Source organism: Schistocerca serialis, chromosome 7 (assembly GCF_023864345.2).
Source record: "Schistocerca serialis cubense isolate TAMUIC-IGC-003099 chromosome 7, iqSchSeri2.2, whole genome shotgun sequence".
Taxonomy (NCBI): domain Eukaryota; kingdom Metazoa; phylum Arthropoda; class Insecta; order Orthoptera; family Acrididae; genus Schistocerca; species Schistocerca serialis.
The window spans coordinates 426248114-426265387 of NC_064644.1; the positions used below are offsets into that span (position 1 = coordinate 426248114).

The 17274-nt window shown below is 40.9% G+C and overlaps 1 protein-coding gene across 1 annotated transcript in view; it reads right to left on the reverse strand.

Annotated features, from left to right (window-relative positions):
- Nucleotides 1-17274, reverse strand: part of LOC126413133 (lutropin-choriogonadotropic hormone receptor-like) — a gene marked incomplete at its 3' end in the record, with an annotated part of 673520 nt that overhangs the window by 364379 nt on the left and 291867 nt on the right. Inside the window, exon 2 of the mRNA XM_050083025.1 lies at nucleotides 16771-16842. Within this exon, the coding sequence (XP_049938982.1) occupies nucleotides 16771-16842 (72 nt within the window). The remainder of the gene's footprint in view (nucleotides 1-16770; nucleotides 16843-17274) is intronic.

Consider the following 17274-nt stretch of genomic DNA (forward strand, 5'->3'; position numbering starts at 1 on the left):
TGGCTGGAATACAATGTTCTAGAATGTTTCATGCTACACCAAGTATTTTGGGACATGGTTTCTGAAACGCACGCCAGAACGCGTGAGAACAGTCAGTCTGATGATCTTATGATTTATGATAGCGATTTTTCCATTTAAGGTTCTTGATTTGTGCATGGTTTGGATACTTTATGTCATTACATCTTCTATTTTCGTTAATAAAAGATTTTGTAATGAGCATAGCTGCGTAGATCCCTATAAGCAGCTAGCCCAGTTGCACATGTACCTTCGATTAGTCAAGTACTGTTATTGATATTGCAATTGGCTTGTATCCATGAGTCATGCGTGCTGTAACAGTAAGTGCGTATACTAAAACGCTCTCTTCTATATGTTCTTACTTTTATACTTGGGCAGATGTAGTTTGTTATAGCGCACTCTGATTATTTTATTCTTGTTTTTCTACAACACTGATCATGGCCACGCAGTTATTGAAATCGATTTGCAACAGAAAAAAATTTTCTACTTCAACGAATAATGCTTTTGTAACTAATAATGAAGTGGTGATTGTGATGCACGCATTCTCTTGATAACTGTAAAGATACTAGGTAACGTAAAAAACTATATTTCTCATATTTTTTCTGTATTAATATTTCTGCTTAACATAAAAAGTAATACTTTTCTTTCTAAAAGCTCTGTCTCTCATCATTTTATGTCTCTTATGTAACTGTAATAACGATTTGAATGTCACGTAATCTATGTTTGTGACATTCAGTTGTCACATAACTATGCCTAAGAAAACAGAATCCGGCTCGTAATCAATTTTTCAAGAACATTAAGATGGCGATTCCTAGTTAATTTAATGTTCTGTCGAGTACTGCTCGTAAATTCAGTTAATGCTATGAAGTACAATTATCCCACAGATGAAAGAGATTAATAAAACACCAGCAAAAACCACGCAAAATATCTGGTCCAATGAAGAATGCTTACATTGGAACGGTACTCAAAAGTATGTGAACATCAGATGGATATGTACTTAATCACCTGCAGTGAGACTATCAACACTTATGAGAGAGCATGCATAAAAGACGAAATTGCAAACATACATAGTCCGTGGAAACCTAAGCTCGCTCTTGAAAGGTCGTCACGTGAGTGCTTACATAATTGTACGAGTTCGATAGTTCCGTTTGCAATGTGCGTGAAGACGGAGGTGCATTCATTCTGCGGCATACAACATCCGCCGGCAGCACCAGTTCAGGAACAAGAGTTCGCCGATCGAATAACGATTTGAATCAATATAACAGCTACTAATGATAAGCTGAAAGTTCTATCGTAATGAATTTATACACTACCTTGCGCAATCTCTGACAAAAAGATGTACTAAAATTAGAACTTGCGTTAAGAGATGACGTTTCTACTAGATCTTTGGTAGACTACGAGCAAAAACGTGACGCAAATTCTCGGAATGAAACCTAATACGTTTAACAAAAATATTTCCAATGTGTCATCGGTGTCTAAGTCGATAAATCGCAGTTTAATTTTACTGAACGAAAGTGATTACGTTAACTAACTTACGGAGTTCCTTAACAGTTCTGAGTTGCAACACTTGAACAAAGACCTGAGAGCAGTTCTCACCGAACAAGCAAAGAGTGTGCAAAAGCATACAATAAGAAACCAGCAATCGTATGCCTGTTAACACGCATCCCATTGCTCCTAAATTGCATGTACGTTATGATGGCGTTCTAAAACCTCCAGTTGTGTCATCATTCTCTTCTCCGTATTACTTACTTGCAAGAGAAACAAATACACCATCATAATGAAATGCAAATTTGTAACTCAAGTGTGGTAGCAAAAATTGAAATTGAAGATACGATGGTCCCACCCAGTTTTAAGCTACTGCCATTTGACTACCCTAACTTATTTACAAATATTCCAACTGATGAGTGTATAAATATATTAATAGATCTTTTTCACATATATGAAGTAAATCCTGTAGAATTACTTGACGTAATCGTTGGTACTAAAATATGTTTACAACAGAATTATTTCTACTGATTATAGACAGTGTGATGATCTAGCTGTGGATATCCCTCATAGGCCTATAGTGTATGAATGTAGAACACGCTTTCCTACTGAAATACTGTATCATGCAAGAGGATGATACGTTGTGTTTGTGGATTTGTACCACTATATAGTTAGATAGATTCCTACAACATATGAACTGTCAACGCCATAAAGCTCAGTTCATGGAGGAACTGGACGGCTCTCCCATACATTTATGAGATCTTAATATATTCATTAGGACAAAGGACACCTATTTCGTATTTGCAGGGAAATAAAAGCTACCGATAAATCCCAGCAGGGTCCTAACACTCACAAAGTTACAAACATGCAGCTTTCCATTCCATGGCATATTGCCTTGTAACAGTTATTCTGTTTTATCTGCCCTGAAACGAATCGATTTCAGTAAAGGCTACAGTGTGACTTGATTGATAATGTCCTACAAAAAAGTAAAATGCCTGAATGTGCAACACCTCTGCGTGATGGACAACAGGAACCAGAGTTACAAAACCTGGTGCAAAACGGTGATATATCATGCCATGGAAGCAATAAGGCCTCGGTAGGTCGCTGGAGAGAGTTGGCACGTAATTCCCAAAAAATCTGGGGACGTGGACGATGAGCTCTGACGCCACGATCAATCATATCCCAGATGTGTTGGATCAGGCTCACCTCTGGCAAGTTGTGGGGCCAGCACATCAACTGTAACTGGCCAATGTGTTCCTCTAACCACTCCGTCGCACTCCTGGCCTTGTGATATTGCCCATTATCTTGTGTAAAATGCCACTGCCATCAGGAAACAGGATACTGCTTGGCCATCATGAGGCCTTGCACGTGCTCCACTGGATCCGTGGATACCCACGTGAATGTCCTGCACAGCATAACGGAACCGCCGCCAGCTTGTCTCCATCCCACAGAACAGATCTCAAGGAGCCGTCCCCCTGGAAGATCAGGGATTCGCGCCTTTCTATCGGAATGATAAAAAAAGGTATCGAAATTCATCGGACCATGCGATGCAAAGCCATTGCGCCAATGTCCAGTGCCGATGGTCACATGCTCATTTCAGTTGTAATTGTCGATGTTGTGGTGTTAACAATGGCAAGTGCACAGATTGACGGCTGCAGAGGCTCATCGTTAGGAGGGTTCAGTGCACTGTATGTTCAGACACATTTGTATTCTGCCCATCATTAAATTTTGATGTTAGTTCTACCATAGTTCATCGCCTGTTCTGTTTTACCAGTCTGACCAGCCTGCAACGTCCGACATCTGTAATGAGGGGTGGCCGCCCAGACCCATGCCGTCTGGATATGGTTGCTCCTTGGTTTCACCATGTGTTGAAGACACTCACCATAGCACTTCTCGAACACCTGACACGTTGTGCAGTTTCCAAAATGCTCATGCCAATCCCCTGGGCGATCACAATTTGCCCTTGGTCAAACTCAGATGGATCACGCGCCATTCCTGTTCTATACACGGACTGCAGGCTCCAAACAACGTAAAAAGCTACACTTTTCATTTTTTGTTCAATGTTTAAAATTTCTGCTTTTGATAAAACATAAGGCTATTCTTCTCAAACATTCTAAATTTTATCATTTTTTATATCTTCTGCTGTTGTATAAGTAATATTAGTAATAACATACATTTTGTCACTAATTACAACATTCAAGTGTCACCTGATGATATCTAAGAAGCCAAATCCTGGTTCAGGATAAAATAAATTATATTTTGCATTTGCATGTTACCAGGCGCATCTTTCCTATCATATCATATATACACATAAAAATGTAGGCATATATATATATATATATATATATATATATATATATATATATATATATATGTGTGTGTGTGTGTGTGTGTTTGTGTGTGTGTGTCATGTCTCCTGATTCGATTTCAATCTCATACACATATTACATACTGTCTAGGAAGAAGTAATTTGGGGGTCAGGTGTAGGGGGGAAGGTAAGAACCACCTAGTTCTCATAGGAGTGAGAGTGGGAGAGTCAATAGTTGGTAGCCCCTGACACCTTGGAAATCCTGCACAACAGGTATGTTGTGCAGATAGTATTGGAAGGCAGTTCAGGGGCTATATATGTGGATGGGCATAACAGAGAGAGGTTAGAAAGAGATGGATAGTAAGAAAGGAGACGACAAGATGGGCAGAGGAAGAGAGGAGGTGATGGACTAATCGAGGGGGGCGGGGGAGAGGAGGACATATATGGGAGGATAAGATGAACAGAGAGAGGTGGAGGAGAAGATGGATGAAGTAGATGGATAAAGAGAGAGTAGGAGGAGATGGTGAGGGAAGAGGAGGTGGACAGGGATAGGAGGGAGGAGGAAGTGATGGATAGAGCTAGGGGGAGGAGAGAGAGAGATGGAGACGAACACAGAGATAGGAGAGAAAAGGAGATGAACAGGGTGATGGAAAGGAGGAGGTGGATAGAAAGAGGGGAAGGAAGAGATGTAAGCAAGATACGTGCTGTAAATGTACGCAGGCGAGGCTGTGGGTGAAACGCTAGTTTAAGAGCACACTGACGGGAGATAAATCGCAACACCAAGAAGTAATAGTGCGACATAAACGAATGTTCGTAGGCGTGTTTCTACGTCTGTAAAGTCATATCTATTCACATTTCGTGACGGCACAGAATTACTTACTTATTCTTTTAAAATCAGATCATTAGATTGAAGAGTCCTTGAGAGTTTCTTTCCTAGCCTGAGTGTACAGTACTGTGCAACACGACCCTCCCGGTTAGCCGTGCGATCTAACGCACGGCTTTTCGGGCGGGAGGGAGCGCCTGGTCCCCGGCACGAATCCACCCGGCGGATTTGTGTCGAGGTCCGGTGAACCGGCCAGTCTGTGGATGGTTTTTAAGCGGTTTTCCATCTGCCTCGGCGATTGCGGGCTGGTTACCATTATTCCGCCTCACTTTCACTATGTCGGCGATTGCTGAGCAAGCAAGTTCTCCACGTACGCGTTCACCACCATTACTCTACCTCGCAAACATAGGGGTTACACTCGTCTGGTGTGAGACGTTCCCTGGGGAGTCCACCGGGGACCGAACCGCACAATAACCCTGGGTTCGGTGTGATGCGGCGGAGAGGTGAAGTGGACTGCGGTAGTCGTCGTGGGGTTGTGGACCACTGCGACTGCGGCGGGGACGGAGCCTCTCCGTCGTTTCTAGGTCCCCGGTTAGCATACGATACAGTACAATACAATACTGTACAACAAACGCTGCGAAGTTTTTGAAAAGGTAGTATTTCCCCGTATTGTACATAATACCGCAGAAATTCCTATTTAATAATACATTTACCTACATAATTAATGAACTATTCCGTGATCTTACTTATTCTTGAAAAAAGAGACAGCATTGGTCGTATATTTTTTACTATTGCAAAATCGATTTTCTGTCACTGAGTGACCATCTTCAGTGCTATATTGTATAACTTAAATTGGGATGCACAGTCTACGTGATTGCCGTAAGCTTAGTGACAACAGTGCATCCCAATTTAAGTTATACAATATAGCACTGAAGATGGTCACTCAGCGACAGAAAATCGATTTTGCGATAGTAAAAAATATACGACCAATGCTGTCTCTTTTTTCAAGTATACCTGTTATCTGGTCGTAGTGCACAAGACAACATGGAGTCGCCAATCAATCTTACTTATTCTGATATGGGGCAAATACTTCAGTCCTACTAGGCAACACGTCCTTTCTTCCGTAATTTGGACACCACTGACGTCGTGGCTTCCAGTGAAGGTATTTTCCACGATCACTTTTTATGATGATTTTTCGCAATAACACTGCAAGGTAACAGCGCATGCTACTTTGAATTGGAAGTTGACTATACCTAGTCGCTCGATAAAGCTAGTTCCCGCTACAGCTGGGTAACCAGTTCGTCTTAACAAGAAAAAGTAAGGCCTCTGAGCAAAACAACAACAGCAGCAGCAACAACAGTAACAACAACACCAACAACAAAAAAGACTATTGGACGCCACCCTCTGGCTTTTCCCACTTTCCACTCCACTTTACACTTCCTACAAGCAGCGTCTGCAAAACAATAATGTGGATCTAGTTTATAGATCATCACTTAGTTTTAGATCAACGTGGCCGGCCAGAGTGGCCGAGCGGTTAAAGGCGCTACAGTCTGGAACCGCACGACCGCTACGGTCGCAGGTTCGAATCCTGCCTCGGGCATGGATGTGTGTGATGTCCTTAGGTTAGTTAGGTTTAAGTAGTTCTAAGTTCTAGGGGACTTATGACCACAGCAGTTGAGTCCCATAGTGCTCAGAGCCATTTGAACCAAGATCAATGTGATGATTTAGGATGTCACATTTACGTAAAGAAATGACTCATGATGAGCAAAATATACGCAAATGACATCGCAATGTGTTAAATCAAAACATAATACGTTATATGGATGGTAAGAGAGGCCGGCCGGAGTGGCCGTGCGGTTCTAGGCGCTACAGTCTGGAACCACGCGACCGCTACGGTCGCAGGTTCGACTCTTGCCTCGGGCATGGATGTGTGTGATGTCCTTAGGTTAGTTAGGTTTAAGCAGTTCTAAGTTCTAGGGGACTGATGACCTTAGAAGTTGAGTCCCATAGTGCTCAGAGCCATTTTTTTTTTGGTAAGAGTGTTAACCAGTTTATTCGCAACAGTCACGGTACATACAGTTAGCGATTGAGAGCATAGTTAACTGCAAAATTTCAGTGTCTCACGTTGGCACTTAGATAAGAGTTGAACTAGCCACAATTTTTAAGAGATTTCGTACTTGCATAAATAACAGTAGCTGATGCCACAAAACAAACCGACAAGCAACACGCTGTGGCAATGAATTAAAATGTCCTACAAGCAGTTTAGTATGTTGTTCAACGTAACGTGCATAAAATTATCAAATATAAATCACATACAATTAATCCTTAAATCTGTGATCATATCATCAGACAAACTAACGGATGCCTCGCTTAAAGGAGAACAAAATAATAAGCGACTCATACCGGTTCGCTACGAACATCACAGAGCTTATTGGTCTCTCGCTATGGGCTATCATTTAACGGGATCTGACGCACACGGAGTGGGCTGCAGAATCCAGACGTGACACTGCTTATTCGCGTAGGCGACCTATCATTTGCTTACGGGCAGCACACCGGCAAATCAAAAGAGAGAACGAAGATGACGGTGTAGTGCTGTTATTTGGACGGTCCGCCGCTATATAAATGGAAATACGCTATAGATCACTGTCAGACTTCTCGATTATCTGCAACGGCATGTAACGCCTCCCATTGTCATTCCCAAAATATAAGTTTGGATGCAATCACGTACTTACAAATTGCCTGCCGTACATAAATCACGACGCGTACGTTATTAACGTCAGTTTTGGTGTATGGATGGAGGAAGGGAGGGGACTTTATCCAGATGCCGCCTGTTTCCACTTTGATATCACAGCAGTTCAGATCTCTCTCAGAGCACGTGGTTCCCATAATGTGACGGTGCAGGAGGCGAAAATATTGAGCGCTGCAGCTGAGTCAACGAAATTTGCAACAACATCAACGACACTAAGGCATTCACTTTCATAGCACTAGCAGCTGCAGCTAGACCGCTTCGTATGGTCGGCTTTCTATAGAGTTCCGTACCTTACTCGGTAAAAAGGCGACCCTTCTGGGAACACTTTCAGTCTGCTACCTGCCCGTGTGTTAGGACTCCTGTTTCTCAGAAACAAGGACAGGTACCAGGTTGAAACTTATGTCAAGGACTACGGACCCTTGGCGGTGGAAAAAAATTTAACCTTCTAAATCAACGCAATCGAAAGATACGGCGATTTATATCAAATATTTTGATATATGCAAACTCAATCAGAACCTAGAAGATACTTCCCATTGAACTGGAATCATGAAATTTAGCAAGAATCAGGGTTTCACAATAGAAATAAAAAAATCGGAAATTGTTAATGTGTAAATATATCATAAAAATATATTTTTGCCACTTGTTATACATCTACCAACTCGTCTGTTAAGACCCTTTTTCTGAGGTAAGGGTAGATGTATCAAGTCGAAATTCATATAAAATACAAAGGTCTGTGTTCCCTTGGCAGGGTAAATATAAGTTGCGTCAATGCAGTCGAAAGACACGAGCATTTATGATACATATTTTGATACTCGCAAATTCACCTAAACCTATAGACGAACTATATATATAGAGTGTGACTAAATCATCTTTGCAAACTTTGACGACATGTTCCTTACACAAAAACAAGAAAAAGAAGTCTAGTAAGCATGGCCTCTAACTGCATACCATAAGAGCTATGGGCAAGAGTTCATCTTAGATACCGTGAAACACTTCTCTACTATTGCAAGTTCTTTGCTTTCCATATTTTGGTATCAGGAGTATGGACCAAAACAAGAAAAAATGTTCAGTAAAGACGGGCTGTCAAATACATACCTTAAAGGCTATGATTACTGTTCAATAGAAGAGGTGTGTTTCACAGTAGCACAGGTTAACAAGCGCTCCTAGTTCATCTTAGAACTTCCGCTTTTTTTCTTATTTTGGTCTGTAGGACCTGTCCTCCAGCCTGTAAAGGGTATCTGGTTACAACCTGTATACATAATCAAGTTTGTACGGAACCCTCAAAGCGCGAGACCTACTCGCAACCTGTTCGGTTCTCTTCTGGATCACTCTTCACTTTACATGCAGTGCAGAGAACGGGCAACGGCAGCCGCTAGCAAAATTCACTCACATTATTTCGAGTCAGACAAAATATTATTTGACATCACTTGTCAATAAGAAAAAGGATCTAACTATCAACACCTTGTGACTTTACCTAGCCCACATATTACCTTCTTGAAGCAAATCATGTCAGTCTTCTTGTAACTCATTACTCTGAGCCCTCTTGTCTTTCCGCGCTTTCCCTTTACAGTGTGAAAGTACGTTTTAACAAATAAAATAGAAAAATAGCTAACACATTAAATATCAGATGTACAACATTTTGAGTTTTTACTTATTATTAACGTAACAGAAGTGAACTCTGTCTTATAACACTCCCTTTGAAACGTCCCCTTAGAAAAATTTATGAATTACTGATAAACTTCTCACATTATTTGATTTTCAAACAGCTGAGCAAAACTGAACGTACTCAGACATTTCTCTCTTTACTTATTCTGATCAACACTAAACTGACAAACAATATTTTTAGCGCAACGCAATCTGACTTTCAAAAATCCCTACAAATGAATGGCCCTGACTAACAATAACCTATACCTTTCATGAATCACTTACCTCACAAAAATCTTCGTTACTCAAACTACTGCAATGCAGAGTGCGCCAATACTGCCACCTGAATAAAAGATTCTAACTACTGAAGGCACTAACCATTGATAGGCATAGTTAGCAAATGAAAGATTTTGATAACAAACAATTTATTTACCTTGATAGTGTTAAAAAGTCATAATATATATAGCAGTTCATGACATCCAGTCTTACAAATTTACTGTCTCTGATGGACACATGGACACACGTCCAGATCATCCGCTCTCAAAACTCCGCCATCTCTCTCCCCACATCCACCACCGCTGGCGGCTCACCTTCAACTGCGCAACGCTACGTGCTGTTAACAGCCAGCTGCCCAACACTACAATAGCAAATTCCAACAATGCAAACCAGCCACAGACTGCACACAGCACAATCAGTGGTTTTCATATAGAGCGCTACATGGCGTTACCAGCATATAAACCTAAACAACCTACTTACGCCTTAAACTACTAGAAGGCAGCGTTGCGAGATGAGTTTTTGGACTACGTTTCATTTCCTGTTAAACAACATTAGAGCAACGTATATAAATTTGAGGAAGATTTGAGAAAATTCGAAAACATTCCTAGAAGTTGCAGAAGAAGCCCAATATTTACAGCATTTTTTCGAACAATACCAGATCATTTTAATACGTCCTGTATCGAAATTGATTTATTTATAATCTTTATTTCCTGCACGCAGCGGACAAGGCTGTTTGTGTTACTTATTGGTCCATTGTAGACCTCCGGTTGTTTCAGCCACGCCCCAGAGCTAGGGTGTTTTCAAATAGCGGTATTTAGAAGATGGATTCCAGTTGTGTGATTTCCCTTACAACCAAGTAAAACGAGCTAAAGAGGGGGATCGAAGCTACTAGTCATATGTTTGAGGTGCAAAGTACATGAACGCCTAGTGAGGGTGGCGGGCAGGGGGGGGGGGGGGCAGGGGGGATTTTTTACCATGTGTAACAGAAATAAGTCGATGAACCTTTCAACGTGTGTGCAGACTATCTCTGAGCTGTCCAACCGGCTGTGTATCGAAGACTGTTCTTACCTATTACATCACTACTTCCCAGTCACCAAAGTACGCACAACGTCCAGATCCACTCTAACTAAACTTCCTTGCACGCAATGAAAGATTCAGGAAATTCGCACACACAGTGAGTGGTAGTCTAGGTAAATCACTGCATCGGGATGTAGCTGCTTTTATATATGTTCGGTCATAACAGCTCTTCAGTGTGCCTTGAACAGTCGGCAGCACATTTCACTTCCGTACTTTTATTACTACTGCAATAACCACTGTACGCTTAGTCGGTGGAAGCACCAAATACAAATCGATGTGAATATGAACTGCTCAAAAACGAGATGTTGACTGTTAAAACCCTTGTATTGTATTGTATTGTATGGTAACAGGGGGCCTAGAAACGACGGAGAGGCTCTGTCCCCGCCGCAGCCGCAGTGGTCCACAACCCCACGAAGATTACCGCAGTCCACTTCTCTCTCTCCGCCGCGCCACACCGAACCACTCCTTCAGGCTTATTGTGCAATTCGGCTCCCGGTTGAACCCCCCAGGGAACGTCTCACAGCAGACGAGCTTAACCGCCATGTTTGCGTGGTAGAGTAATGGTGGTGTACGCGTACGTGGAGAACTTGTTTGCCCATAATCGCCGATATAGTGTAGCTGAGGCGGAATAAGGGGAACCAGCCCGCATTCACCGAGGTAGATGGAACACCTCCTAACAACCATCCACAACCTGGCCGGCTCACCGGACCTCGACACAAGTCCGCCGGGCGGATTCGTGCCGGGGACCAGGGGCTCCTTCCCAATCCGGGAAGCCGTGCGTTAGATCGAGTACTGTCTTACTTCGATCTAACAACCAGAACACTCAGTCACTTACAATGGGATGTGCCGTTCGACATGGAGTCCAAAATGTGAACCAACACCGGCCCTAAGTAAATTCACTATGGAGGAACTACTTAGGCTCTAAATTCCAAATATCTCCGCAGTGTTGCGGGATACGAACATGGCTCAATGTCCATAGAGATTCATTAGAAAGGTTACGGCGAATGTCTTGCATAAGCGTTAGCAGAGCTTGGGGAGCGTTTTTATCTAAGGCCCTCATCTCCACGAATTCTAGCAGTGGGCCACACAAATTGATGACGAGACAATTCTATCAACTGTGCAGGTAACAGTCAGGTTAATTCTGAATTACAGCTTCGTGCGTATGCTATCACAAAACAGTCACTGAAATGTTATACACAAAACAAGTCTCCATTATTCGTTTAACTACTTTTCCCGCTGACCTAAGTCAAAATTAATAGCAGTGCGCACTGAATTGTAAACTTCCCTTACGTATGTTTGTCGTATTAGCATTGATTTTGAGTCCTACTTTCAAATTCTATATGTCTTCCGCTATTCGTTGTTGGAGTTGATTTGCAATAAACAGAAACTGTATGATGTCATAAGCAAAACGAGTGGAATTAAGATGTGTTCCACTAAGGCGTATTCTTTCCTCATTTTCCAGTTTAACAACTGTAAATATTCTCTAACAACGCTGGCGATGGTGGTGTGGGTGGAATTGCTCTGCACGAACCCTCTTACAATCCTAAATTTCTTACTCTTATGATGTCTCCTGATACTTAATTTATCATCAACCTGATGTCTCATGTAATTTGTAACAACTGTTACATCACAGGTGGCATATGGGTATATTAAGTGAAGAATAATTGGGCTCTCTCAGAGCAAGATCCACATATATGAAGCAACAGGTTGAAAAATATTCAGAATTCAATGGAAAGACTCATTTCTGATTTGTTTATTTGAAGAAAGCCTTCGACAAAGTACACAGAGAAAACCGCGGAATAATGAAGAGAAGTCTGTACCCGTTAAATTTAATGAACACCTTAAGAAGACTGTGCAAAACACGGCAATCATGTTATACTGAAATTAGAAATGGCAACACCTTTCATCACTACAAGGAAGCTCAAAGAAGTCTGCACCATTTTGCCCATACTTTTTAAGACACAAGGCGATTTACTGCGTAAATAGGAAGCATTTTCATACTGGTATTAGAACAGAGAAAGAGATTGATCTTAACTATGTTTACTATGCAGATGGTCTCTCAATTTTAGCAGATAAAGGTACTGACATACAATAAGGCATTTACCTTCTAAGCAAAATAGCCAAGACTGTAATATGACCATATTCACAATCGAAGCTAAAACAGTGGCTTTTGTGGGAAGAGATCCCGTTAGAAATTCTACTGCGGAAGTGAGTTGTGTGTCACTTAAAGACGACAAGAAAGTAAGATTCAGGGATACGAAATCAGATTTCTTAAGATACCAGACGACATGATCCATAAACTGCGATATTAGGATGTAATTTAACATATTTAATGTGAGGAAAAATAACTGGAGACAACAGAAGAAAATGGAGCGGTCATCTCGACAGAATTAACTGCTCCAGAATACCCGAAAAAACCAGAAGTGATCCGGTAGGCCGAAGAATTCTGGAAAGGCCAAGATGAGAAGAGCACCACAACAGGCTGACTCCAAATGCTGTAAGTCCAGGAGAAGAGAGGAATCTAAATAAACTGAATCAATGTTACTTTTATTAAGGGCTTGTTTCTTTTGTGTTCTACAAAGTATTTTCTGCAGACGTCTATTTATCTCGTGAACCGGTTTTTTATTTAAATAATCACCTGCAGACACCAGCTAGTCATTATTATTTAATTTCCCCAAAAATTATAAAAAATAATAAACAATGAAAGCCCGTTGCAGTACTTTAACTAAAGATGTGAACAGCTCTTTGTACTCATACGACAACCAGATTACCAATAAAACCACCGTCTGACAATTTCACCAACTGTGTAAAGAAAGAGTATAGATAAATCTCGTATCGTTTGGCTGTCCAAACTGATCACAGAGAGCAGTTTTCTCAGGAATTCGAAAGCTGTGCATGAGAATTCTCTGTGGACATGAGAGCGACTGCCAGAACCAGGAGGCAGTAAGGCACAATGCTCACCCATACCCCTCCACCACTAAAAAGAGAAGCTACAACACGCCCGTCCGATATTCTCGTATTGTCATTGCTGAAAAATCACACTGTGGCGTTTCAATACCCTGACAAACTACAGACTATCTCAAATGTATTGACCATGTAGTGGGCTGTTCGAAACGAACATATGGTGAATCAGTACAATACACGATCTTATTCACATTTAAGACTTTGATGTTTACCATGTTGAACGCCATACCGGATAACTAGCTCTTGCATCTCGCTACACACTTAATAATACTTAAGGATGATTTGTAACAGATTTTCCTGTTCACAGGTAACTATTTCTTGCAACTCGCTGCACAATAATACTTAACAAAAAGAAAACTGTATCTGTCAATCCGAAACAGTTCCAATGTTGATACATTACAAGAAATACTGCAAAATATTAAAGACTGTACTACGGACATCAAAGCAAATGTATTACAAGGAAAACATAGTGATATCAGATAACAAAAAAGGCAATATGGGATATAGTGAGGGATGAGACCGGTGGAACCAGACATGAAAAGGAACAAATACCATTAAGAGTAAATTTTACATTGGTGCCAGATGTGTACAGTGTTGCAGAACTTTTTAACAAACATTTTATAACTGTTACTGAAAAGATGGTGTTGTCAGGTTCGGTAGATGCTGCTATCGAATAACTCAGACCAGACATTTAAAGTAACTTTCATAATCTGAATTTGACCCTCACTATCCCAGCAGAAATAGTGTCCATCATAAAATCTTTAAAATAACATCTAGTGGGTATGATGAAATATCAACAAAGTTAATTAAATAATGTGATTCTGAGCTAAGTAATATATTAAGCTATCTGTGTAACCAGTCGTTTATCGGTGGAATATTTCCTGAGTGGTTGAAATATGCTGAAGTTAAGACAGAGAAGGGAGATAAAGAAATTAGTATTGTAACAATAGTATTATTTATATATTAAACTGGTAGCCTGTATGAAAATGGAATGAAAGTAAATCTAATCAAAATCTAATCTAATGGTCAAATGAGTTATTATAACACATCTCCCTGTTCCATAGACGAATTTTTACTTGCAAAGACCGAGCGAGGTGGCGCAGTGGTTAGACACTGGACTCGCATTCGGAAGGACGACGGTTCAATCCCGCGTCCGGCCATCCTGATTTAGGTTTTCCGTGATTTCCCTAAATCACTCCAGGCAAATGCTGGGATGGTTCCTCTGAAAGGGCACGGCCGACTTCCTTCCCCATCCTTCCCTATTCCGATGAGACCGATGACCACGCTGTCTGGTCTCCTTCCCCAAACCAACCAACCAACCAACTTGCAAAGTATTAACACATGTGGTCGTTAATGCCTGCACGATCACAACTGCTGTTGCGTCTATTGTTGAATATTAGTATATTATTTATTTATAGAAATAGCATCAAATTTCCGTCTAATTTCACTGTTGCCAGCATTCTCAAAAATTTTAGAAAATGTAATGTACAATCGGCTTTATAATCATCTTATCTCAAATAATATACTGTCAAAGTCACAGTTTAGATTTCTAAAGGGTTTCGGATATTGAGAAGTCTACCTACACTTACAGTGAAAATGTGCTTCATTCATTACACAAAAAATTGCAGGCAACTGGTATATTCTGTTATCTGTCAAAGGCATTGGACTGTGTAAATCACAATATCCTTTTAAACAAATTAGAATATTATAGTGTAACACGAAATGATGCAAAATGGTTCAAATCTTATATCTCTGGCAGGAAACAATTGTTTACAAATGTGGCAGTATACATGTGAAGTGTTACGACAGAAAAAGGAACCTATGACCACTGGAGGCAGTGCCACAAGTTCCTCCAAAATCGTAACACAACACACACACAAATGTTATACTAACTAATGTAAATCCACCCGATGATGGAGGTTTAAACCTTCGAAACGCGTCGTGAAAAAATAAAACGGTGACTGGTAACAGTAAACTTGCTACTTCTTCTTGCTGCAGTATAATAATTATTTATGCCTTAGATGCGTTTCACCTTTCATAGATAAGTATCTTCAATGTACTTCTTTCTGAAATAATATTGTTTTCTTTGATACATGTGATAATACAGATTTAGGGTGCGAGAACGCTTATGATGTAAACAACAGATTATTCACTTAATAGAGAAAACAGAAGAACAACATTCCACCAGATGATTATCAGAATATTGATACACAATCCCTAACCCTCCCCTCCCCCCCTTCCCTAATTAAATCCAAATCACCTCTAAACCAAAACTCCAATCATTTTTACATATAGACCTCCCATCCTTTACTCACTCCCTGACAATTATTACTCATACAAAATCTCACTCTCACATTGCCCACATTAAAAACAGTTACACGCATTAGCATGCATATATGATGGTCTTTAACTTTCTCGTGTCTGGGGGAGGTGGGAAGTTTCTTGTAAACTTGTGGTAAGTTCCTATGGGACCAAATTGCTGACGTCATCGGTCCCTAGGCTTACTTAATCCAACATACACTAGCTTACGCTAAGGACAACACATACACACACATGCCCGAGGAAGGACTCGAACATTCGACGAGAGAAGCCGCGCGAACCGTTGCAAGGGCCCCCAGACCGCGCGGCGGGGAGGTGGGTTTTATGACTTATATACATAAACAAGACAATAATACTAAAGTATTACGACATATATCGTCACAGTTCTCGTATTACAAATCTGAATTTCTTTCCATATCAGTGGTGAACACCGAGTGTTTCACATTTTGGAAACAGGAAAACCACAAAATTTCGATGCGAACATTTGCCGAATTTTCGTAAGTGAAATGGAATTTCAGTTTTCAACTAATGAACAAATGAGAGAAAATGCTGATTTTGGCTAGGCAGGCCAGTGACTGCAAGAAGTATTTTCTTGATGTAAAAATTCTATTGTGAACTGTTTTGGAATTTGTAACAATCAAATATAAAAGTATTCAAATGGCTCTGAGCACTATGCGACTTAACTTCTTAGGTCATCAGTCGCCTAGAACTTAGAACTAATTAAACCGAACTAACCTAAGGACATCAGACACATCCATGCCCGAGGCAGGATTCGAACCTGCGACCGCAGCGGTCACGCGGTTCCAGACTGAAGCGCCTTTAACCGCACGGCCACACCGGCCGGCTAAAAGTATTATTTCATAGATAAATCCACTGGAGATACCTTTAAAATAATAAGGAAGAACGTATCTGGAATGTAAGTACGTATTATACTTCAGATGGATACGACGTTTGCATTTATGTTACTAACATGTTTCTCTATCCTTTATAAAGTGAATCGTGTCTCTTATGTACGGCAATGTATCACAAGTGCAACCTATGGAACACGAAACTTATTAACAGCATCAAAGTCGCCCATGTCGACAGGATTAAAGTGAATAAAGTACTTACAGCTCCTCTAGGTGTGGCAGCTGCGACAAGAACTGCCGGCTTAGCCTCGTGAGGTTGTTGCCCGCCAGATCCCTGAAAGGAGGAAACGTAAAAAATTAAACTCTGTCTAGAAGCGCGTCAGTAGCACGGGACACTCTCGAAAATGTAAAAGTTTAAAACAGTGCAACCAAAACAGTGCAGCAACAAAAAGAGGTATCTCCTTGTTGTGCTTTCTGTGTCTCACGCCTGTTGGCTCTGAAAGAGTATTAACGTACAAAAACATCCGCGCGTAAAGCTCTTGCTAATTCATTAATTGCTCTTTTTCGCTTTCTTTTTCAGAAAATAACACAAAATTTAAAGGAAAAGGTAGGCATATGAAGTCTGCTGAAAGCCGTGTTTGTTCCAGAGTCGCACCCACCATCCGGTTGAGATTGTTGGAGGCTACTGCGGTTCGTGGAATGAACCAGAAACAGCGTGTGCCTTTATCTCCTGGTATTGTAATTAAGTTTTGCGTGATAAAGACAG